The 26,347-nt window shown below is 37.1% G+C and overlaps 1 protein-coding gene across 3 annotated transcripts in view; it reads right to left on the bottom strand.

Annotated features, from left to right (window-relative positions):
- GALNT2 (polypeptide N-acetylgalactosaminyltransferase 2) overlaps positions 1-26,347 on the bottom strand; it is a 392,856-nt gene that overhangs the window by 50,701 nt on the left and 315,808 nt on the right. For all 3 annotated transcript variants that reach the window (XM_074223036.1, XM_074223035.1, XM_074223034.1), the window contains exons 4-7: positions 5,425-5,523; positions 5,201-5,268; positions 4,917-4,982; positions 1,490-1,611 (exon numbers count right to left, since the gene is read on the bottom strand). In XM_074223036.1, the coding sequence (XP_074079137.1) occupies positions 1,490-1,611; positions 4,917-4,982; positions 5,201-5,268; positions 5,425-5,523 (355 nt within the window). The remainder of the gene's footprint in view (positions 1-1,489; positions 1,612-4,916; positions 4,983-5,200; positions 5,269-5,424; positions 5,524-26,347) is intronic.

Genomic DNA, 26,347 nt, shown 5'->3' with positions numbered 1-26,347 from the left:
TGCTTTATCCACTGCACCACCTAGCTGCCTCACTGTTTATAATTTTGGCATAGAAATTCCATGTCATTTATGCCTTTGAGTATGCTGGCTACAATTTAAATTGCAAAGCTAGAGTAGTGACTGATGCATGTCATGATCCTTTGACTTCCCCACCAATGCTTTCCAAATTTACCCAAAGACAAAATGGTTTTGCTTTTGTAATTTTGCATCATCCTTTTATTTTTTTATTAATTCTTGGCAAATTTCTGTCAAGTATTTGTGGTGAATGAGGAATTAAACAGTATGATAGAAAGTGAGTATGATAGAGAAATGAGAAGATGCCAAAGAGTAACACAATTAATTGCTTTAAGACAGAGGCATCAAATTCATGGTCCTATGGCTACATGTGGGCTACAAAAATCCTGAATACCATCCAAACCATATGCCAATGTAAATGGGAAACAGCTAAAAAAATAAATTAATAAAAATGCAGTGAAATAAAAGTTTTAAAGTTAAACTTAATTGGGGCCTTTAGGGATCCTTAAGTTTGACACCACTGCTATAAGACACAGAACACACTTAATGTATATCATCAGGTGACCTACTGAAGAGGTGGTAGACCCAACCAGACCCCTCTCCTTTCTTCTTGCATCTGTCTTTGGACATTTCTAGTTGAGAAGAGTCCCTCCTGTATCACTATGTTCATCATGGTGGATGGGCTTGTATAACTCAATGAAACTATGAGTGATGTCATGCAAGTATACCCAAGATGGACAGGTCATGGTGGAGAATTCTGACAAAAGGGGGCACAGTGGAGAAGGAAATGGAAAATCATTCCAATATCTTAACCAAGAAAACCCCAAGGACACTGGTTATGGTGCACAGGGTCATGGAGCATTGAATATGATTAATAGCAAGAAGTCAAGAAGAGGGTATAATAGGGATTGGAGGCCCAGGTGGACTGAAGAAAGTAGTTTTATGGTGAAGGCTATTGTCAGAGCTTTCTTTTTACCTGAAATACTTAGAAACCTTCTAGCCAGTAAAGGTCTTGACTTCATCCCTAATAGACTACTCCACAGTTCATCCTAAAACTTCAGATAAATAAAAGAGAGTTTCCAACAGAACAGAATTGCTGTAAAGGAAATAAAGGCTTTGATCCTGCACATGATCTCAACAAGGGAGAGTTCTGACCTGCCCCTTCCCACCCCCAGCTCTAGATTTTTCCTCCCAATTTGGCCTTTGCAAAAGAAAAAGAATGTCACTAATAGTATTTTTTTCTTTTTTGTCTTTTAAGGTTTTTGCAAGGCAATGGGGTTAAGTGGCTTGCCCAAGGCCACACAGATAGGTAAGTGTCTGAGGCCAGATTTGAACTCAGGTACTCCTGACTCCAGAGTCTGTACTTTATAGCCGCCCCCACTAATGGTATTTCTTGCCTCACGTCACCCAATATAAATACAATGAAGAGAGCAACTCTTCAAGCCTCTCTACCTTAGGGTTCTTCTTTACTCACCTCTGCTACCCTCTCCAGGAGGGGCTCCAACCAGTGCTCATTGCATTCACAGTGACTGTCTAAGAACGTCAGGACTTTTGCCTGGGCTGCATCTGCCCCTCGGACCCGAGAACGCATCAAACCTGTGAATGAGAATTCATAAGCTTGTCGGGGGGAAGGAATCTATACTGTAGTCTTTGTAAAAAAACAACAAAAATAATGTTCTAGCAGACACCAGCTATACTTCCCCCCCCCAAAAAAACCCTTTAAAGCCCACTTGCAGGGCCAGAGGTTTCACCTTCTTTGTCAGACTAAAAGGATCAATACCATCCTGTGGTCATGGAGACAGAAGACTACTTGTAGCAGTTTTTTTTTTGAAAAGGTAAAGAATCTACAGAGAAAACAACTGTCTTTTGAGAAAAGATGTCACATAATTAAAGGCTGATGGATTTATCAACAGATATAGCAATTTAAAAAACAACTCTCATGCAAAGAGCAAACAGAGGGTTTGCTCATTAATTTTACTCAGAGATGTGTTACCTACACTCAAAGTGTCAATAACTGCTGTTTAAGTGATAAAAATTACAGATTTTTCTAAGATCTAAATATCTAAATCTTCAAAGATTTAACATCTATCAGCTTACACATACGTATCATGACATGTAACATGACATGATATCCATATGCATTTGTGCATGTTCATACGTCAAAACTCAATTATAAGTTCCTTTTTGACAGAACATAAAATCAAGTTTATTGTGGGTCAAATTAGATAGCCAGAGACTAAAATATAGAGTAGAGGTGTCAGACACATAGCCCACTGAATGCAGTCTAGAATACTCTAAAGTAAGGCAGGAATCCAATTAAAATGTAATTGGAAAATATTTACCAAAATAAATAAAAATACAATAACATATAGATAACACTCTATTACATTTTAAAACGAAGTCAATATTTAGCCCTCAGGGATCCTTATGTATGGATTAATGGTTCCTGTTTCTATTTGAGTTTGACACCACTGTTGTAAGAACATTTCTCTATTACTATTACAATCATTTCCTTCAGAACAACCGTACTTGTTCCCTGACCCCACAGTCACAATAGATTTCTACTACATATACTATTCTTTGTATATTAAAATAGTGCTACTGGTTCACAGTCAGAAAGAACAGGACATGTTTTAAATGCTTTTTCATTCCCAGAAGGGAAAGGTACACTTCTTTAATTGATACACCCTTTGGCCATGGAACAAGGGGAAGGTGGCTGGCTCACTTAAGGGTCAAGTTTATAACCTTTGTCTCAGTAAAACAAAACTCAAACCCACTGAATTACCTGGTCACACATATAAATACTGAGTATTTTATATGTCTCATCAGAATCTGATTCTCTTCATAATGGCAGGAGACTTCCCCATTTGAATTATGCCAGCTCACCAAACTGTGAACGAATGTTCACATGAAGACAGTTTTTTTTGGTTTATGGTTTTTGCAAGGCTATGCAGTCAAGTGACTTTCCCAAGGTCACACAGCTAGGTAATTACTTTGTGTCTGAGGTCGAGTTTGAACTCAGGTCCTCCTGACTCTAGGGCCCATGCCGTTCCACTTTGCTGCTCCAAGACAGGGGTTCTTAATCTGGAATCAATGAATTTGCTTTCTAAATAATGTGGCAACTGTATTTCAATATAATTGGTTTTCTCTGCAATCCTACGGGGTTTAATTTATTTATTTAAAAACATTATTCTGAGGAGAGGTCCATAAGTTTCATTAGATTGTTCTAGGAGTCTAGTATACTAAAAAAGTTAAGAACCTCTGCCTTAAAAGCATTTAAAAACTTTTTTCTACCTATTTTATATAGGATACATATTTATATGCATGAATATATATAAAATAGTTTTGTATAGATATCTATATAAAATTTATTTCATAAAATATATTCTACTCCAATAGCACTAACTGAAAAGAATGGCTATTAATTGTTACTAATATTAAATGATCACTGTTTAAATATAACAATTGTTGCCACTTTACTTTCTTGTAAAGTAAGTACTAAGAAAGTAAAATATGTTTCAGCTTTAGTAGATAATAAAAAACAATGTTAAATGAGGTATTTTTGTTTACATTTTTAAACATGGAAATGTAGCATTGAATCATACAATTCTGATTTATTCTAGGCTTCAAACAGAAGGAGCCAGGGATAAGACACTAACTATAATGTATACTTTTCAAACCAACAGATTGATTAAAATAGAGTTAATGAAGGCCGTGTAAAAGGTTCAATCCATTTATGGACTAGTTCATTGTCACATGATGTATAAAATTTTTCTTCTCTGGCCACAGCTTCGACCTTTAATCCCATATAGCTATTCTTGCCCCATGAGGGAAACAGAAGACAATGTATACAACTGAATCAAGGCAAACTCATCAACACCCCAGGAAGGAAAAAATCTTAATCCTGTCATCTTCCTTTAGCACAGTATTTCTTAGCTCGAAAACTAAAAGATTTCTCCAGACTGTGAATGAACAAGCTATCCAATCATCAAACTCCAAAGCAGTTCTGAGAAATGAGCAGCTCACTGGATGATAATTGCATAGTATTTTAGGTTTCCTCTCTAGATGTTAATATTTTACTCCTGCCTTTGGAAAAATCTTGCTTACGGCTGTCAATAAAGAATGTTCAATGATCCTAACTACTGCAGAGGGAAGAATGACAACACCTCTATAAGGCAGAAGTTTGTAAAACTGATAAAGCAAGAAAATGGGAATGTATTTTCCTTTCTTCTGATGGGTCACTTTCACCTAACTGTCAAGCTCAAAATACCATTTAGAAATAAAAATCAGATGCTTGAAGGAAGAAGTCATTAGACTTGCCATTTCTTTTTTTCCCCTTGAATGTTATTTTATTTTATTTTTTCAATTACATGTAAAGACCATTTCCAACATTTATTTTTTTGTAAGCTTTTGAGTTTCACATTTTTTCTACCTCACCACCTTTCTTCCTCCCCTCCCCAGGAGTAATCTGATAGAGGTTATATATGTATAATCGTGTTTAACATATTTTCATATTATAGACACGATTTCTCAATCTTGTGGGTTTTCATCTAAATTCTAATACTTGAGGGACTGCTAATCAAAGTTTCCTAAAATGATGGAGAAGGGACAATATTCCAAAGGAGAAAGGGGGAAATCCAAATAGAATTGCAGTCATAAGTAAGAGTGAATATATGCAATGCATTATATTTAATTGATTTGAAAAGAGTTTTGGGTGTTATATATGTACACAAACCAGACACAGAAAGCTGTGGTTATTTTTTTCTAAAGCTAAAATATGCTGAGTTCAATATTATCTAAAAATATAGACACAGTTACATTTTTTTTTTTTTGGCAAAACAAAACCCCCAAAAAGAGATTAGGATTTTTACAAAAATAAGTTAATAATAAACAATCCCTACCTTCTCGTCGATCATTTCTAAGAACTCTCACTTTCTCAATCTTCCCCAAGAGAGCACCATCCTCAGCTAAAGAGGAAAACAAAACAAACAGCAAAAACTAAAAAACAGTTTCATAAAGGTATACAGAAGTGTCTTACTGCAAGTATAATCCGTTCTTGATTAACCTAAGGACTCGTGAACTGCCTGTACATCATACAATCATATCTCTGACCCACTGCCCTCCTTTTGGACTATTTTACTACTCATTTTACAGCAAGGAGAAAAAAATTAATCACAGTACTTACGATCATTACTGTAGTCATCTACCAATATGATTTCTTTTATTAGATGGGAGGGACTTTTCTTAAGTACACTAAAGAAGGAAGAAAAAAATATTACATGATCTTCCATGAGTATGGAATTCATTACTTCTGAATTGACCCTTCTATCCCCAATATCAAACAACAACTACCAATCAAACAATTTCTCCTGAAAGTATCATGTAGGACATTGGATTGGACTGCCTTACCTGACTACAGTTCTCAGCAAGGCTGATCTGGCCTCATTGTGAAAAGTGATTACCACACTGGTGGCTGGTAAGTCTACCCGCCACTGCTTTCGCTGACACCTGAAAACAAAGAGAAGAAACAATCATTGGTACATAAAGGAACCTGTTCATCCAGCTAAGAAGAATGACTGCTACTGGATTTCACATTTATAAAACTTTTTCAAGTAGAAGAGAAAAACAAATGCATATTGATAAAATGGGACTTCTTTCTGTTTTGAGGCATTTCTGCATTAAAAACATTTTATATATATATATGATATTTGACTCTAAATGAAGAAACTGGATACACCCAAATCATAATTTCTACTCTGGTTAATTAGGATGCAAATTTCCACTTTCATCCCATCAGGCCATGACCAGATTCCTAGGTCTGTAGGCTAAACCTAGGGGAAAAAAGTGAAGGTGAATGATAAATTGAAACTTGACATTCTAATTAATACTCTAGAAGCAATATAGTTACTTTCAACCCAAATCTCTAAATAGAAGTTAATCTAAGGAACAAGTCTTCCAGGTGAGGATATAGAACTCTTCAGGTAATTCAGAAATTAAATCTCAAGAAAAATGGAAATACCTGTTTTAACATCAAAATCCTCATCTACAGGATAATTGTAGAGCAAGAGAATTAGGGTTTTGTAACAGTTTAAAGACTCAATACAGTGTTGGTGTGATTTTAGTTTTTTAAAAAAAGGCCTGAGATTTACTTTCCAATGTAAACATACTTTGATGGACCATTGTGGCACGAATGTGAGTCTGAGTTGTCAAAGTGTATGCCAGAATAGCACAAATGTGTCCTCCTAATTAGCAAGGGTTCAAATGCTGGCTAGCAATGGACTATATTTCTATTGCCAAGTTCCAACTTACTTAAATTCAGAAATGGTCCATCACCCTAAGGTTAGTCATAAGGTAACAAATTTCTGAATATCTCAAAAACCCCATAAATATGATCAACTAAAACAAGGACTTTTGATTTGTATCAGAGGAAAAAATACCTATTCTGATGAAATCAAGAGATCTGCTGGAGTACTTGAAATTCATCAATAAAAGATACTAAGGAAAGAGTGAATAGTCTCACCAGTCTCAAGTACAATCTCCTCTTTGAATAATCTGAGTCAATTGTCCTGAGTTTTCCAGACTATGGATGTTGCTTAATGGGTTTTTCAGGTGCAAAGAAAAGATTTGATGATATCTGGATGAGGGTCCCAGTCAGTCTAAGGAAAAAAGGTTGGAGAAGTAGAGGGAGGGTATTGCTTTTTAATGATAAGTCTGTTATAGGAAAGAAATGGGCAGATTGCATTTGGAGAGCATTAGGCAGAATCAATGGTGGCAATGCTACCACTTTCCACTGCCAACATGGAAAGAGAAGTACACAGATGAATCCCCCATGAGTGGATGAAGTAAATGATCCTAGGAATCTTTTACCCTAGTGAATTAATTTTTCAGCAGAGTCATTTGAAAACCACTGATTTATGTGAGAAGAGGGAGGAAGCCTGTTGTCAGTTATTCACTTATCTTATACACTTATTAACCTATCTTACAGTTTGCTGTCATTCAGTGTGGGTACTTTTGCCAGCATTTACAAGGGGTTTATAGAAACTCAAAGTACTGAGGAAGAAAAAATAATTTCCATGGGACTAAAAGTTTACAAAGGGTTCTCTCTTTCTTCAGTTTTTAATCATATGCATTTTACTACCTTCCAACCCAAAATGTCTGGTCCATGATTTAAAGATAATACGATAACTATGATTTTAAAAAAAAATCTGTGATTATAAAAAAAGTGCTGGACAAAAGGATGGTAAAGATAGGAATTAGTTTTTGAAATTGGACAGGACCAAGAAGTATTTAATCAACAAAGAATAAAAGTGGTCATTCTAAACAGGTGCTTGGACAATATCCAGCAAATTTCTATGCATGGGTGCACCTTAAAGGAAAATGTATAGCAGAGCCCAGCTAATGTACACTAATGACTGGAAGATCTCCTTCAGATGAGCAAATTTTGTAAATTAAAGAGAAGCAGCACAATTAAAAAGCAATAATGCCATGATCATGGAATGGGCTTCCTCTGTTTATTTAGTTGTGTGGGTAGCTTGGTTTTTAATTAATCATGAGAAGGCGGAATAATGTACTACCAGCCACTCTTGGTTACCAAAAAATAAAAGGAATCTGGGTTGAATACTATAATACATTATAGCTTCTGGCTGCTAAATCTTTACTGGAAAGCAAATGCACGGGCTAGCATTCTTGGTGAGAATCAGCATACTGGTAGATTAAGTAAGCAAAAATTCTGCAAGGTTCAACTGTAAACCAATTAACAAAAGAAAAGTCATCTAAAAGGAGCCAGTCTATGATATTAATAGGATAAGAGCTTCGTATTATGAGGGGGCTGGAACATCCAGCACAATTAGGCCCCACTTAGCACAGTGGGAAGTGGTAAGATGAGTGGGCCCCAAACAGAATGATTTACAAAATGTGGGCTTAGATATCTGCATTGGAATTAAAACAAAGAGAAAAACATTTCTCATGCTAAGAGCATCCAGAGTTGACCCAATCAACCTCATATTCTTTCATTCTTATTCTCTCCCCTGCAGGGACCGCAGCTTCAATGAGCAAATGGAAGTCAAGAGGCAGTAACCGGCTGCACCGCTCAGAAGAAATGAAGCTTGCACTACTTTGCATTCTGCCTGTGTGTGCATGAGTGGGCCAGCAAACTCTCTTCCTCTATCTGTTAGATGGACAGCCCAAGTCCACTTCTTCTACTCATGAATTATTACAATACCTAGAGGAAAAACTCTTCACTGGACTTGGTAGATCCTTTAGGGAGGATTTGTGAGAAGATATCCCCATGGACAAGAGACACTGAAGAGCTCACCAATACAGCGAATGCTCACCTTGATGAAATGATGCATCTAGAGCACCTTAGGCTTAGAGTTGGAAGGTACCTTATAGGTCATCTAGTCCTCATTTTAAAAGGGAAGAACTAGAGTCCAGAGAGATGCACAAAGATATGTCCAGATCACACAGAGAGTAGCAAGGATGGGATTTGAATTCTTGTCCTGTCTCAAAATCTAGTGTTCCAACCAATGCATTAGGCTGCCTTCAAAGTATTGAATCACCCATGTGCAAGCCCACTCATGCACACACATATTTGCTTCCTCTTGGAGATCTGCCACTTGAGTATGGAATTGTGATCCCAGTTTTGCTAGGTACTTTCAGATGTAAATTACAGTGGTCATTTCATTTAAATGGGAGAGAGAAAAAGATGGGGAAGAAGGCCATTCATGTCATAACAATTAAGTTAATGAGACATTAATTTTTAAAAATCATTTCGGCTAATAGAGCGCACACACACACACACACACACACACACACACACACACGCACGCACAATGCAGTAAGCTTTAATATCCAGCCAAAAAATGTCATTGGCTGTGGAAAACTTCTTTATGATGATAAAAAGAGGCTGAAGAATGAGCACATTTATCAGTTAAACAGAGGTATCCCTGACAACCAGTCTTCATCATTCTGTAGCTAGGAAAAGAATGTCTAATAGGAGGGGCAACAATGAATCCTGGTAATTTGACAGAAGCCAGAGTCTAGCTCATATCCACTTTTATGCCTGAGCCTTCTTTAATGGTAACTATTGGTTATTAGAAGTCAGCAGGAGCAAAAACCTATAATCAGTTCTGCTCTCTGGTGCCAAAGGAAGAAAAATGATTGACCTAATTCAGTGTTTAGGGACCACTTGTCAATGATATCTGAGTGATACCTAGCAAAGCTATACCTAGGAATTCTGGTATTAGAGGAAAATTCAGTTTAGAAAAGAAAGAAGAAATGGTAGACATGGAAAGAGACATCAGACATAGGGTTACATCAGATACATGATAGACCACTGATCTTGAACTCTGGTACAAATCCCTAGTATCCCTAGTCGTGATCAAAAATGTAAAGTACTCAGCATCCTGGTAAAACCAGTACCTAGTCACTAAGTCAGGTCAATTGTCCCATGTTTATTTTTAATACTGCAATATCTAGAGCATTCCCATAAATAAATAATATGAAAAGTGAATTTATAATTATGGAATTTAAATAACTTCACATTTCAGTAATTCAATATAATTTAATAAACATTCCTTATGTGCTTACTATAGACAAGACACTGGGTTAAGAACTAAGGATACAAAGTCTGCTATCAAGGGATTTTTAAATGATGAGGGGTGGAGGTGGGGAGCAAAGAAGAGACATTTGCATAAAAAATCAGGAACAAAGAGTGATGGAACTTTAGAGGACATCATGATTTTCATAACGGACTAGGGTAGGGAAGGTTTCATGGAAAAGGGACCACTTGAGTAAGCTCTTGAAAGAAGAAGGAATTTCATTAAGTGGATATGACTGGGTTAAGTGTTCCAGAAATCAGGGATAGTGTCTCAAGGATACCGCATAGGAGGGAGGTAGGCTGGAATGTAGACTGTGAAGAGCTGTAATGTGATATGTCTGGAAATTTAGGTTAGACCCAGGTTGTGAAGGGTTTTTGAAGGCCAGGATCAGGAGTACATCTTTTATGTGACAGCTGATGGCAAGCCACTTAAGATTTTTGAGAGGACAAAAGACAGGAAATGTCAATACAGTGCCTGGGGTATAGAAGACATTCAATACATTTTATTTGAATTGAACTAAATGTGATCAGAACAATGTATTAAAATGATTATACAAAGAGCAACAAGAAGGATGAATTGAGTAAGAAATAAGAATACCAGTTAAAAGGCTATTAAAAATGGTTAGATAGTCTTAACAGGGAGTCCACTAACTTTTTTAAGAAAATATTTTTATTACAATAGTCAACAATTGGATTTCTTTGTATTTCCATATATTTAATTTTATACATTAATATAACTTTCCTACACTACTGTAAAAAGAAGTCCATAGATTTCACTGCACTGTCAAAACAGTCTGGTACAAAGAATCCCTGGTCTAAGTGAAAAGAGAGGAAGGTCTATACCGGGTTGGTTGCAATGAAAATGGAAATGGACAGATTTCAAGAGATGCTTCTGAGGTATACTCAACAGGATTTGGCAAATGACAGAAAACATGGAGTGATGGTGAAAGGAAGAATCAAGGGTAACTGATAATATGAGTCTGAGTGATTGATGAAAGAGCTATCAAGAAAACTAGAGGAATTAGTGGATAGGAGGTGCAGGGGGGGAAAGAAAAGAAGTCCAGTTTTGGTTTGCTTACCTTGAAATGCTGCCAAGATAGCCAAATGGAATGAGAGAGGAAGGAACAGATGACTCACTTTCTGCAGGAGGCCTTTCTTGGTCTTTGCCCTCAACTAATGCCTTTCCTGCCAAAGTTATCATCTTCATTCTACATTTTTTGTATATATAAACTGTATTTCCAGTTAGATTGGTGTCTAGCATATAGTAAATGCCTATTGAGTGAATAATTTATAGAAGAGATAGTCAAGAAAGGCAGCAAAGAGAAGAGGACCAAGAAGAGAAATCTGAGAGTCACCTATATTTAAAAAGTGAAAGGAGAAAGAGGAATTGACAGATGAAATAGAGATAGGTCAATCAGAGAAAGAACTAGGAGAATGCAGCATCATAGAAACAAAAGAAGGCGATGATAGGGCTAGTCCACAATGCTGGTCCACACAACAGCTACTTAGTTTCCCCCCTTATAAATCACATTCTGATTCCAATGATGAAAGATTCAAGAGGTTCAGTGTCAAATGCAGTAAGGAAGTCAAGGAGAAGACAAAAAGGGGGCTACTGAATTCAGTAATAAAGATATTATTAATGACCTTAAGAGAGAGAGAGAGAGAGAGAGAGAGAGAGAGAGAGAGAGAGAGAGCTATTTTAGTAATAGTAGAGGCCAGAGCCAGAATTAAAGGGTTTTAGCAATGACTGGGTAGTAAAGAAGTCTAGGTTAAGATTTATCAATGGTCTCCTAAACACCTTAGTAATAATTCCTCAAAGACCCTGTAGAAATCTTATCTCCTTGACAAACTTGCTCATCAAGCAAAAGGCTAAACCTGTCCTTCCAAAATCCAGGCACTTTATGAAGCCTAAAACATTACAGGAATGAATGCTTAACAAATCTATTCTTTTTCTTTGGGTCTGTTTCCCTGATTCTTCCCTACTCCTTCCCACTTCTCACTCCCCAAACAATTTTATTTGTCCATTTGGGAACTGATTAGCTAGCTGCTTTATTCAGCTCATGCCCTTTGGTTCTCCCTATTTCTCTGGTTACATTTCACTGCTCAAGTGTACAACTATCTAAGGATAGAAAAGAAACGAAAGAAGGAGAAACTCTTAATTATTCAATTTCAATGCTTTTTGGTAGTGATGGCAAATGGCTTAGAGGAAAGGACAAGAGCAAATGACTAAAATGAGACCTTTGGATTTCCATTATCTAAGCTATGACTTTTTTCCATTTACCAATGATAATTGAGAAATGGCTTTGTAAATGAATTAGCCTTGATTTGATATGGTGTGTGCTTGCAAGTGTGTTTTGGGTGGACACTGGCAAGGGAAAGAGAGGAGGCAAGTATAAAAGTAACGTAGCATCATAGAAACAAAGGAAGGCGATGATCAATAGGGCTAGTTCACAATGCTGGTCCACACAACAACTAGTTTCCCCCCTTATAAATCACATTCTGATTCCAATGGTAGAGAAGAACTAAGTTGCTTCAGTCAAAGTAGGTTGTGTCCAGTCACATTACTGCCACAGCTGAAGGCACTACCAACTATACAACCCACCTCTCAACTGTCTTTACATTGTCACTGCAATGGGAACAAGAAAATTTAAAAGTGCTTTTTAGTGACAGCAGGCATAAATAAATACCAGCATAAAGGACTAACTTAAGAGGTAATCTAAGGCAGGGATTTTGTTTTGTTTTTATTTTCAAAATTTTTTTTATCTCAGGTATTTAAATCATGAACATCTTCCTGAATCTTTCACCAGAAGAGGTATGTAGTGGAGTGAAAAGGACAAAGGGCTTTATAATTACAGGGCTTCAGTTCAAGTGGGACCTCTTCACATAGGTCTTTGTGATCCTGGGCAAGTCATTTTTCCTCTGTTGACCTCAGTTTCCTCTTAAATAAAATTCAGGAGTGGTACTTCTAAAGCTCTTAAATTCTTTTTTTTTTGCTTTTTTTTAAGAAAGATTTTATTTATTTTGAGTTTTACAAAATTTCCCCCATTCTTGCTCCCCCCCCAGAAGGCATTCTGTTAGTCTTTACATTGGTTCCATGCTATATATTGATCTCAGTTGAATGTGATGACAGAGAAATCATATCCTTAAGGAAGAAAAATAAAGTATGAGATAGTAAAATTACATAATAAGATAATGATTTTTTTCTAATTTGATGGTTAATAATTTTTGATCTTTGTTCGAAGTCCATAATTCTTTCTCTGGATACAGAGGGTATTCTCCATCACAGATATCCCAAAATTGTCCCTGGTTGTTGCACTGAAGGGATGAGCAAGTCCATCAAGGTTGATCATCACCCCTACGTTGCTGCTAGGGTGTACAATGTTTTTCTGGTTCTGCTCATCTTGCTCAGCATCAGTTCATGCAAATCCCTCTAGGCTTCCCCGAATTCCCATCCCTCCTGGTTTCTAATAGAACAATAGTGTTCCATGACATACATATACCACAATTTGCTTAGCCATTGCCCAACTGAAGGACATTCACTTAATTTCTAATTTTTTGCCACCACAAACAGGGCTGCTATAAATATTTTTGTACAAGTGATGCTTTTACCCTTTTTCATAATCTCTTCAGGGTACAGACCCAGTAGTGGTATTGCTGGATCAAAGGTATGCACATTTTTATTGCACTTTGGGCATAATTCCAAATTGCTCTCCAGAAAGGTTGGATGAGTTCACAGTTCCACCAACAATGTATTAGTGTCCCATATTTCCCACATCCCTTTCAACATTGATCACTGTTCATTCTGGTCATATTGGCCAGTCTGAGAGGAGTGAGGTGGTACCTCAGAGATGTAAAGCTCTTAAATTTTTAAGAATTTAAATTGAATTTAAGAAATTAAAGCTCTACATTCTAAAAAGAACCAGGTCATTAAAAATAACTATTCTAATGATTGTATAAAATGAAATTTTACTTATTTAGAAGTATATTGTTTCCTAACTTTAACCAAGGCCCTTTGTTTACCTCTCCCATCCTATCTATTCTCATCCCTTCTTCACTTTCTCATCCCTCTCACCTTTTTCTTTCTTTCTTCTACATCTCTCCCTCATATTCTTCCAACTTTTTTCCTTTCTCTCCTCTCTTTCCCTTCTTTTACTTCTCTCCCTTTCTGGTCTCTTTCCCTGCCCTCTTCCATCCCCTTTTCTCTTCCTCTGACTTTTCTCTTTTTTTCCTTATCTATCTTTTCCTTGCTTTCCTCCTTCCCATCTCCCCAAAGCTTCCTCATATCTCCCTCCTACTCTTCCTCTCTTCCCTTTCTCCTCTCTCTTTTCTTCCTCTTTTTTCCTTCTTCCAATCCCTCTCTCTTTCTCAACATTCTTCTTTTTCTTTCTTTCCCTTCTTCCCTTTCTTATGCCTTTCTCTTTCTCCTTCCTTCTCCCCCCCCCCCCCCTTTCTTTTTTCACTTGTTATGGTCATCCATTCATTCAGTCATTCAATATTTACTAAGCACAAGTTAGGGATACAAAGAGGCAAAAAGATAATCCCTGTCTTTAGGGAGCTCAGAGGCTAAGCGAGAGGAGGGGGAACAATCAATCAATCAATTAATCAATAAGAATTTATTAAGTATCTACTTTGTGCCAATCACCAACTAATCCAAAAGGGATACACCAGGAACCAGAAAGCCTTCTCATAGGGTAAAGATTATCCAAACAAATGTATAGAAAGCAAGGTTTGGGGTTGGGAAGGCTTCCTTTAGGAAGTAGGATTTTGGTTGGGCTATACAGGAAGCCAGGCAGGACAGTGTAGTAGGAACTACTGCCAAAGAGGTTTAATATAACACAAGAAATTATGCAAGTAAAAACCTATGTTTTAATGTGCTTAAGCATGGGGTCAGGGGGTAAAAAAATAATCCTCATTGAGTTCTGGAAAAGCTTTTTTTTCCTCTGACAAGGGAGTGTCAGAGGAATAAATCTTTTACATATTACAACTCTCCTACATAGTAGGCTATAAAAGTTAGAAGACAGATTCATAATTCCATACTTTCTCCAATGTCATAAAAGTTGAACAAACTTAAACAGAATCATATATAACCTCATATTCCACCTAAAAACAAACCAATGAAAGGAAAATTAAGTCAGGTTACAGAGGAAACTTCATTTATAGCATCCACAACTGGCTGATTGAGAAAGGGCAGATTTAAATATCTGTGGAGTCTAAAGTGAAATTATTTGGAAACCCTGGACTCTCTTTTTGTCTTCTTATCTGAAGAATATTTGTCAATTTTCATATCTCGAGAAGAAGTTATGTCTGACCCTTGCCCTCCCACAAATAAAAATGTGTAGTTCAGTCATGTCTTATTCATTGTGACCACATTTGAGGTTTTCCTGGCAAAGATACGCCACTGATTTGCCTTTTCTTTCTCTGAGGAAACTGAGGTAAACAGGGTGAAGTGACTTGCCCAAGATCATCCAACTAGTGAGTATCTGAAGCTGAATTTGAACATATGGAGATGAGTCTTTCTGTCCTGTGCTCTATGTTCAACCCCACCTAGCTGCCCTCGAGCTGCTGAAGTCTTGGTCTTGACTTGTCATCTTCTCTTTCATCTTCAAGGCTTGAGGCACTGGGCCCTGGGTGGCCTGAGGGAGGGTCCTCCCCCCACCACCCTGTGCCAAAGGCAATTGTGACACCCTGCCCACTCTGGCCTTTGAGAGTGAGGAAGCTATAGACAAATGGGGAAACTGAAGCCCAGATTGATTGGGGTGGGAACTTGTGGGTTTTTAGCCTTAGAGCTGGAAGGGGCCTCAGAGGCTGCCTGGGCCACAGTCTCTCTCCATCCCACCTTCATAGTACAGATGAGGAAACTGAGGCCCAGAGAGGGTTGGCTTATGTGTGTTTATAGAAGGGGAATTAGGAAAGAAAACTATGTTTTGCCCTCCATAAAGATGAATTATTCTTTTATGTTTAGATCTCAGAATTTGGGTCAGTGAGTTTGTTTTGCATCCATTTTGGTAACTATATTTTTATATAATTGGGATTTTTTGGTGATTTTTAAAAAAAAGTTAAATAAAGGTAAACAACACCACTATCCTGTCCCCACCTTCTCCCTTCCCCTTCCTTTCCCTTTCCCTCCCTAAGGCAGGGATTCTTAACCTTTTTTTATATCCTGGACCCCATGGGCAGTCTGTATCCCATTTGAGAATATTTTTAAAAGCATAAAATACAAATAAGGTTATAAAGGAAAAAATTATGTTGAAATGAAAGTATCAAAATTTAAAAAGGATAAATAATTGAGCCTCACAGACCTCTTGGTCTAAGAGAAAGGATTTTTTCCTACAATCTCTTCTCTCCTTCTATAGAGGTTATCATATTGCCAGGCAACTGCTAGGTAAGAACAGAATTATGCTTCTCAGTTTAATTGTCTCTGCTGAGATTGTCTCCTTAAGGTAAAGCCAATGTCTATCCAATTTATTCTGTATAATCCCTAGCATGGCATCACAAGCAGGAGGATATCTAATGATTTTAAATCCTATATGCCACAACATTATTATTGTGGGCCCTCAAACAGTCCTCATCATTAACCATGACTGGTTACTTAGCAGCCGCAGTACACTGAACATCATATAAAACCCACAGGATCAATATTTATTAAGCACAGACAATGTGAAAAATATAGTACCTGCTACTGAGAGAGGATATAAAGGAAATAGGAGGTGATATCCCTGCCCTCAAAGAGTTTACAATTCAGCTGGCGCCAACCAATCAAATAATCAAGTGAAGAACACTAAAATAGCAACATGCAATTGTGTACTGCATGTTACAATCAGAATGTATAAATTCTGAGCTGCATATGGATCTGATATACCATGTTCTCTGAGCTCAGTTTACTCATCTGTAAAATGGAAAAAGAATGCTTACACTACCTACCTCAAAAGGGTGCTTTGAGTAAAGAGTTTTATAAATGTATAAATATAGAAATATGAGTTTTATCACTACCACCTGCCCTAATCAATACACTCACAATCTCATATTTTGTATACTTTTGGGAAACAGGGTCCATTTTACTTAGGAGGGACTGGTGATGATAGGAAGAAAAGGTCAATTAATTGTCTACCAGGTGTCTTTGTCAAGAATGTCAGGGGCAATATATCTCTTAATGCTGCTAAATAATCCATAGGGCAGCTAGGTGGCACAGTGGATAGAGCACTGGCCTTGGAGTCAGGAGGATGGGAGTTTGAATCCAACCTTAGACACTGGCCACTTACTGGTTGTGTGACACTGGGAGAGTCACTTAATTCTATTGCCTCCCATCCATAGCCATCTCCAGTCATCCTCATATCTGGCCACTGGACCCAGATAGCTCTGGAGGAGGAAGTGAGATTGGTGATTTAGCACAGCTCCCCCCCACTCAAATCCAATTCATGTGCTTGTCATGATATCACCTGCCTGATGGTCTGGTCTCTTTGAAAATAAAGGACAAACATCATCATCATGTAATCCAGTGTACAGGATCTGTGTCTAGGACACAGCAGCTGTGTAGATTCATTTATCACTCGTTCTAAGAGCAATCTCAGATTTCCAGCTAGGATATGACACTTAAATGTGTTCTCAAGTCACAACATTCTCCCAAAAGGCCCAACTGGAACAAATCAAGGTATAAGACTTGACCATAACTAGCAGGGGCCAATCTCAGGCAACAAATAAAACAGGCCAGGAAATTAAAAAGAAGAAAAATAAAAATTAGCTTTATGCTAATTAAACCTTAACACTATTTCTCCTTGCTTCTATGGCTAGGAATTTTAAAAATCACTTTAAAAACACAATCCACAAAACATCTTATCTGGAATATTTTCATATTTTAATGGTGATATCCTAATGAAGGCTCTGTTATTTATTTGAAAACACGTTTCTTTAATTTTTTAAACAGGTTTTACTTTAAGGGATGGAAAAGGGCAGGTTTATTTTAATGAATATTTTGCTTGAGCAGAAGCAGACAAATGTCCAGCAATATACCCAATGTCATCTGATTAAAATGTAACTGGGAAATACTAAACAAAATCATAAACAATAATAAATAAATGAATAGAAATTCAATAGGACATAGATAATGCTATTGGGGCGATGAGCCTGCAGTATATGGATCAGTGGCCCCTTTTCTATTTGAATTTTGAGGCCACTGTTGATCCTAGAGATTTAGAAGTGACCAGGTGTCCACAGTCCTTCTTCTGACATATGATGGCTGGTGGCCCTATGCAAGTCACTTAACCTTTGAGTACTTTAGCAAAGAAGGGACCAGTTTATACAGGCAGAATTTTCTCCTTATCTGGGGAGTTGGTTTTTTTTTTTTTTTGCTAGGCAATGGGGTTAAGTAGCTTGCCCAAGGCCACACAGCTAGGTCTGAGTGTCTGAGACCGGATTTGAACCCAGATAAACCTGATTCCAGGGCTGGTGCTTTATCCACTACGCCACCTAGCCACCCCTATCTGGGGAGTTTTTTATTCCTTTAGGACAAGATTAAAAACTCAAGCTATATGGAAGCCCTCCATGGCCTGGCTTAAGCCCAGGTGCCCAATCAACCTAATGGGCCTTGAGTTGCTTCTGGGTCAGTGGCATTTAATTCTATGATCAGAGCTGCAAAGATCATCTCTAGAGATTTAGCCAGACAATCCTATCAATCAGTAAATAGTCACTATGCATGAGGTTCTGTGCTAAGTGCCAGGAATAGTTTTAAAAAAAAAAGGTAAAAGTCTTTGCCCTCAAGGAACTTACAACCAAACATGCAAACATATTTGATACAACATGCAAATATGTTTGAGGTAGCATGAAAACAAATAAATACAAATATATAGACATACATATTATATATTATATATATACACACACAGATTATAAAAGTATATGTAAAAATAATTTACAGAGGAATTAAGAGAGATTGAGGAAAGTTTCTAGTTATAGATGGGATTTTGGTTGGGACTTAAAGGAAGCCAGGGAAGTCAGTGCTTGGAATAGAAGAGAGAGGAGAGCATGAGGGAAGGCAAAGAGAATGCCCAAAGATCAGAGATGAGAGAATCTTGTTCATGGGACAGCCAGGAGGTCAATGTGACTGGATCAAAGAGTACACATCTGGGAGAGAGGTGCAGAAAGACTGGAAGGGCAGGAGCATACTAGGCTGGTAAGGGCTTTGCTGAGCACTAGTCAGTCAACTAACATTTAAAAAGAGGCTATTATGTATTATACTACTCCCTGAAGATACAAAGAAAAACAAAAGATTATCCCCATGTAAACAACTATGTGTGATTTGTACACTTAAGAGGAGAGACAGGCTACAAAGTATCCCTCCTCTCCTCTAAAACCTACTAGGGTAGTGGCCAATGACCCCAGAACATGGGGAGTTTTCAGTATTCCATAAGTAGCTATAGTTCAAGAACTTGGAGTGGAGCAGACACTTTGGGACAATTCTGGAAAAGGATTATTATTATGATGAATTATTAACATGTTATAGTCTAACCTCTTTAGAGAATTTTTTCTTTAAGTTTTTTTTTTCAATGGGATAAAGTGGCTTGCCCAAGGCCACACAGGTAGGTAATTATTAAGTGTCTGAGGTCACATTTGAACTCAAGTCCTCCTGACTTCAGGGTCGGTGCTCTATCTACTGTGCCACCTAGCCACCCCCTCTTTAGAGAATCTTAAAAAAATGACCTGATATTATTTATATATTTCCAGGATTCTGGTTTCTTTAAAGTCACCTCTAAGACTATAGAGGGACTATCCATGGGCTCTCTGAATTATCTCTGTGTGTTCTCTCTAGTCCCTTCTTAATTTATCTCTATCTAGGCTACTGATGAGGCCTACCAACATCAAATGATTAGCATTTCATACTCTGTTACACAAAGCTATTTGCAAGGTGGCTGTTTTGGGTTTTCTATGTGAGTTCATTCAAACCCATATTTTATACTATCATTAAATTCAGACTGTGATTTAGAAGGGGGTGGGGGGGAAACTAAGTAGCTGTTGTGTAATGCTTTTTTAATTAACAGCACACTCTCTAATCCTCCAAACAGTGATAATGGCATAATATTCCACCTAATCAACTCATTTCTGATCAACCCTAATAGCCCACTAGCAGATTCTACAGCACTCCTTTAAATCTGAGGAGAACTAAATCCCAAGATACTTAAAATCTCTGCAGGACCCATCTGAAATTAAGCTGCTTAAAATCTCGTTGGTGAGAAATTTGAGTAAGTCCCATTAATCAGGGAAGTTTGTCTCTCTTCCAAATTAACAGTTAGAAAAGGCTCATATAGCAGGACCTCTTACACCACCACTTAGGATGTAATACTGGACAAGAGTGACCTTGGGGGAAAAAATCCAATTATCCTTATATCACAAGGAACCTAAGCCTATCTTCCCTGGACTTTATACACTTTGAAGGATTCTAATCCTTTTGAAAAGCTTAGACATCTGGGAGAAAATTCCCTCAACCCCATCTCCCTTACAAAAGCATAAAATGACATCACTGGCATCCTCATATTTGTATTTTATCTTTCTCTCTCTCTCCCTCCGTCCCTTTCTCTTTCACCCTCTCTCTCACATATTCTCTCTTCTTTCTTTCTCTCTCACTCCATTTCTCTCATTCTCCTCCTCCTCTTCCCTCCTCTTTCTTTCTCCCATCTGTCTTTCTTTCCCTCATTCTCACCCCTCCCCCAATTCAACCCTAGTGGTTCCCAAGTACCAATTCAATTGAACATGTATTAATTATTATTAAATGCACATACATAAATAAGCAATTAAAAATAGAACAGAGTAATTGTAGGGGAAAGGAATCAGGAAAGGCCACGGGAGGGAAATAGAAACTGAACCGAGTCTTAATAGAAATATGGACTCGGAGAAAGTGTTTGGCATGAATTACAGAAGCTGGAAATAGTAAATCTTGTCCAGAGAAAAGCTGGTAATAGGCCAGTATGCATGAAATATATAGTGAGAAAATTGCCCCTACCTGTACTTGTTATACTACCTGAAGAAGGGGGAAAAAAAATCACATAAGGTTACTTAAACCTGATACTTTTAAAATCATCTGTCATTAGATGGAATAAAAATCTCTTATCTTAAGAACATTATCTGCCCATCAAAGCCAGTTTTTTAGTGACTACATTTTAACCAGAAACTTTTTCAAGAGACAATCAAAAGCTATTGAAAGTTGAAAAGATAATAACCCCTGTTAGAACTGACAAAGCCATCCTACAACCCACCTCAACACATTTCAGACATTACTTGCTGCTCACCAGTCTTGCAGAAATCAACCACTGCATGTATTCAACTCTAAATTATCTATTATGGTGTATTATTCAGTCCACTTTTTTCCACAACATTTTAGTCACAAATCTTACTCTTCACAAAATGGGAAGAGAACATCTGGAGCTATCTGGTCAGTTCCTAGAAGTTTGATAAGTTCAACAAGGAATAAGCTATTGGCCAAGGTGAGGATTTTGCATTATTTAGAGCTTTCAATTCCACCATTATCGTCATCATAGAGAATTGTGTTGGATACAATGGGTATGCTGAAAATATAAATGGATCACTAAATATCTACTTTATTTCTAACCCACAGTACTATCTAAACAGGTCTCCAAGGATGAAAAACATACATTCAGTCATTAGCAAAGGAATGGGATTAGACCTGAGATTTTTTTTTTTAGGTTTTTGCAAGGCAAATGGGGTTAAGTGACTTGCCCAAGGACACACAGCTAGGTAATTATTAAGTATCTGAGACTGGATTTGAACCCAGGTACTCCTGACTCCAAGGCAGGTGCTTTATCCACTACACCACCTAGCTGCCCCCTAGACCTGAGATTTCAATGTTCATGGGGATCCCCAATGAAACAAATCCCCTTCCAGGAAGGTCCCCACCTTCTCTGCAATTTGTGCTTCATCCTGGGTCAGACATGGATTGAACCCAGGTCTTTCTGACACCTTACATATTCTACAACCCTGCTGCTAGAAGTGTTTTAAATCTGCTTTAACTAAGCCAAAAAGATCCTCTCTTGTCTGACTTGACAAAAGACATAATTTAATTGGCCCCAGAAATTTTGTCAGTACAAAATGTAATAATATTCTTTTCTCTGGAACATTAAGAAAAGTTTGCTCTATTCTAATTGCTGAATAAATAAATGAAAAAATGGAAATATATAACAACATCCTGGACAGGGTGTTTATTTGTTTTTCCCTTAAGTGCACAAACTTCTAGACACAGTTTCTTGTTTTTAATTTTTATTCTTTCAACTCCTCATATATAACTGCATTCCAAAGCCCACAGAAATCCCTTCAGGGTCAGTCAGATAAACTTCCTAGTTAATTTGTATATATGGGGGCAGTGAGTAAAGTGCAAATGGGGTTCATCTAGATATCAAATGGACAGGCTGAGGGCTGAGATGTACTTCTGAAACTTATTACTATTAAAAATAACTTTTATATTGTGTTTACGATGTTCCAGGCACTGTACTGAGCTTTAAAATATTATTTCATTTGATCTTCAAAACATATTTTGGAGGCAGGTGTTAGCTATTATCATTTATCCCCATTTTACAGATGAGGAAACAGAGACCAACAGGAGGTGAAATGACTTGCCCAAGGCCACACAGCTAGTAAGTGACTAAAGGTTAGATCTGGACTCAGGTCTTCTTGATTCTAGGACTCTGTATCCTTGGGTGAATCACTTTATCTCCCTTAGTTTCAGTCCGCACATCTTGATAACGAAATGGTTAGATAGGTGCTTTTTTTCCCTTTAAGATAGCTTCTGGCTCTTACATTCTATTCTCTTGTGGATTTTTTTGGTCTTAAAGGTCAATGCAATAAGCCTAGCTCTCCTAGCTAAAAGTCATTCTTCCACTATATAGAAACAGTTCATTCGAATCTTTTTAGAATTGGTCAGCAAAAAGTGAATTCCACAGACCTCAATTTAAATCAACTGACATTTATTAAGTGAGTATTAGGTGCAAGGCATTGAGTCAATTGGGAATCCAAGGTCAAAGTAAGGAAAGCAATCTCTGGCCTCAAGGGTCTTTCATTTTATTGAAAGACAGGAAGGTTTGGGAAAGGTAATAATAATAATAATATTATCATGCCTTTCCAAGTCCTCATTGGTAAGGGTCTTAGGCACAGTGGTCTAGTGTGAGATGGTCACAGGTGGTTCAGGAGATGGAGAGCTAGACTTAGAGGCAGGAAGATAAGACATTTACTAATTTACAAGAAAATTGTGATGAACAAGTGAAATAAGAGGTATAGTTCTTTGTGAACTTTAAAGAACTAATATAAATGCTTGTTGTGATGATTGTTGTTGTGATGATTATGCTAGCCTGCGACATCCATGCTTCATTTTACTTCCCATCACCAGAGCTTATAGTCTGGGACTTAACCCTTTGAGTTCTAAAACTCTTAACCCAAAGCCCCTGGCAGAGGTCTTGAGGAGTGAGTGGTCCACATGTATCCCTCTGGATCAGGATGGTTTTAATTTCTTGCTATCTGAAAGGAGGAGAATCAATAGACCATTGTACACATTAACAACAATATTGTAAGTTGATAAACTATGATGGATGCAGCTCCTCTCAGCAGTTCAGAGATCTAGGACACCCTGGGAGACCTGTTATGGATAACGCCATCTCTATCCAGAGGGGAAAAAAAACAAAACTACATAATCTAAATGAGTACTATGTTCCCTTTTAAAAACAAAAATTTATTTTATATTTTTCCTTCCTATCCCATGATTTTCTTTTCCCCACCTTAATCCTAATTCCTCATATAAAAATGACTAAAATGTAAACATGTAAAACAAAAATGTACTGATGCAACATTCACTAGAGTATTTACCACTGAGGGGAGAGGGATGAAAAGGAAAGGTGGAAGAAAACTGTGAAACTTATAAATATGCAAGTGGATGAATGTTAAAAAGCATTCAATATCATGTAATTGGAAAAATAAAATAACATACCAATCAAAAATTTTTTCTGCTTCTTGTTCTTCTTTGTTTTTTTAGGTTTTTTGCAAGGCAAACAGGGTTAAGTGGCTTGCCCAAGGCCACACAGCTAGGTAATTATTAAGTGTCTGAGACCGGATTTGAACCCAGGTACTCCTGACTCCAGGGCCGGTGCTTTATCCACTACACCACCTAGCCACCCCTATCTTCTTGTTCTTATTGCTGAATATGAATCTTCCTCATGTCCTCACTTTTCTAGAACCATAATAAAATCATTACTTTTACTGGAATCATTATTACCACCTTCTACTGGAATGTGAACGCCCCTATGACTTTATTTGGACAACTAAGGTGGTGCAGTGAATAGAACACAAGACTTGGAATCTGGAATTCTCATCTTCTTAGGTTCAAATCCAGCCTCAGACACCTGCTAGCTTTGTGACCCTGGGCAAGTTACTTGACTCTGTTTGACTCAGTTTCCTCATCTATAAAGTGAGTTAGAGAAGAAAATGGCAAACCTCAACAGAAGGACATTCCAATTTGTGGTCACAAAGAGTCAGATATGACTGAACAACAACAACAACATGGCTCCACTTACCATCCTTGTAACTTTCTAAATGCAAATACCCATCCCTGGCCACCACTACTTTATGTTTGTTGTATTTCCACTTATAGAATGTAAGCTTCACTAGCATGGCTTTATTAAGAACAGATCATGCTGAAAATACCTTCTTCTTATTGAAACGTGCATCCACAAGTGCAGAAAATTGTATATACTGTCACATTTTTTGCAAAGTATTGATTAGTTTGGTTGATTTTGTTCTGATTCATTTGTTTCATTTCATCTTTTTAATCAAAATCCTTTCTTGTAAGAACTGTCTCTGTGAGGAAAAAGAAAGGACATAGGGAGAAAATTTAGGTGATATAAAAATAAAAGATATCAATAAAATTTATAGGTTATTTATATTTTTAAAGAATGTAAAGTTTACAAGAGCCATATCTCTGCAATTGTTGCATCTCCAGTTGAACTGGAGAGCACTTAGTAAGTACTTGATTAATAATTTTCTAAATATACAGAATCCTAATGGGGGGATTTAAATACAAATATACAAAAAATAACTTTGAAAATATTAAGAACTCTGATCAATGTAACAATCAATCATGATTCCAGAGTACCCATGAGATATATCAACTACCTTCTGACAGAGGAGCATGGATTCAGGGTACAAAATAAGACACACATTTTTGGATGTGGTCAATGAAGGATTTTGTTTTGTTTGATAATACATTTTTGTTATAAGGGTTTTGTTTTTCTTTCTTTTTTTTTCCCAAGTGAGAAGAAGTAGACTGAAAAGGAGGATAAGAATAGAGTCATTCCTTTCCTCCAATGAGAACAGAAGGAATCACAGACAAGGGTGACAGCTCTGAAAGTTAAATGTTGAATTTATTATATGCTTGAAAAGAAAAATTTGCTCTTCAAAATATTCTTGGTTTCATATATAATTCTCTCCTTCTGTTCTGTAATGTTCATGAAGATACTTCTTATATTACTTGGGGTTTGTTAAGTTCACAGAAAAAAAATATGAAGGAGAAAAAATGGCAAATCAGTAGTCCAGTTTGCCTGAAATATTCTGTATATAAAGGGAAATAATATGAAAGTCATCTGTATTTTATCTTATAGGAAATAAGAGATAGCAGGTGGTTTTTAAGTAGAGAAGTGATGGAGCCTGACCTATGTCTTAGAAAGATCATTTTGACAGCTATATGGAGGATGGATTGAAATAGGAAGAGACTGGAAGAAGGAAGATAAATTAGGAGATTATTACAATAGTCTAGGTGACAGACAAAGAGTACTTTAATCAGGATAATAGCTTCGAAAGGGAAGAGAAAGAATTTAGAAGTGAGGAAGAGAGAAATATATAGGAGTAACAGGAAGGAATTTCAAAGTTTGATATCATAAAGGTATCAATATTGGAGGATGGTGAGATCTTAGATATCACCACTGCTGTGGTAGATGAGTAAACACAAAGGTGAAAGTAGTTGAAGAGGTTAACTGTATGTCATATATGCTCTAAGTAAGGGGAACTTCATGTGTCTTGCTCTACTTCTGAAATCTTAACTTTAATTACTTTCCATGAAAGCCAAAATCATGTCTATAAAAGAGCATTCTTCTTCTCTTTAGATAACAGAATGAATTTAGATAAGATGAATGAATTTGCTTTGTATTAGTTAAAAAAGAAAATCTGGAACAAAGACTTCTTGCATTACCTCTTCAATGCTCCAAGTACATACTGTTTTGTTGGTGTGTTTATTCTCTCCATTGATAGATATATCTCAACCTCTCCATGACTTAGTTTATGATTTCCAAATGTTGCTACTGGTCAAAGAGCATTACCCTTCAGGCTGCCTATTGATGAAATTCTCCAGACCTAACCAGGCTTGATCCTTGGATAACAGAAATGCATTACATCACCATTTAAAGACCCTTGAGTTTGGTAGGAACTCCCAGAGCCCATAAGCCACTTAGCATCACATAATTCAAGATCCTAACCTCCCCACAATGAGGCATTAGTAGAAAAATGAAGTGGAGGGATGGGCTCTTATAATCAAGTAATAGCAGTGCTTTTAACTTTACAGAATAATTTGCCTCCTTTTTATTCTGCTCTTATGAGCCTATTTGTTTATATAGCACCCATTCCTCAAAGCTCTCTATAAAGGGGATTTAAGTAATAGTCATTTCAGGAGTATTGAAACAATGACAGCGAGTGGGA

Source organism: Macrotis lagotis, chromosome 2 (assembly GCF_037893015.1).
Source record: "Macrotis lagotis isolate mMagLag1 chromosome 2, bilby.v1.9.chrom.fasta, whole genome shotgun sequence".
Classification (NCBI taxonomy): domain Eukaryota; kingdom Metazoa; phylum Chordata; class Mammalia; order Peramelemorphia; family Peramelidae; genus Macrotis; species Macrotis lagotis.
The sequence above is the reverse complement of the archived record's forward strand: the minus strand, read 5'-3'. Positions and strand labels throughout refer to the sequence as shown.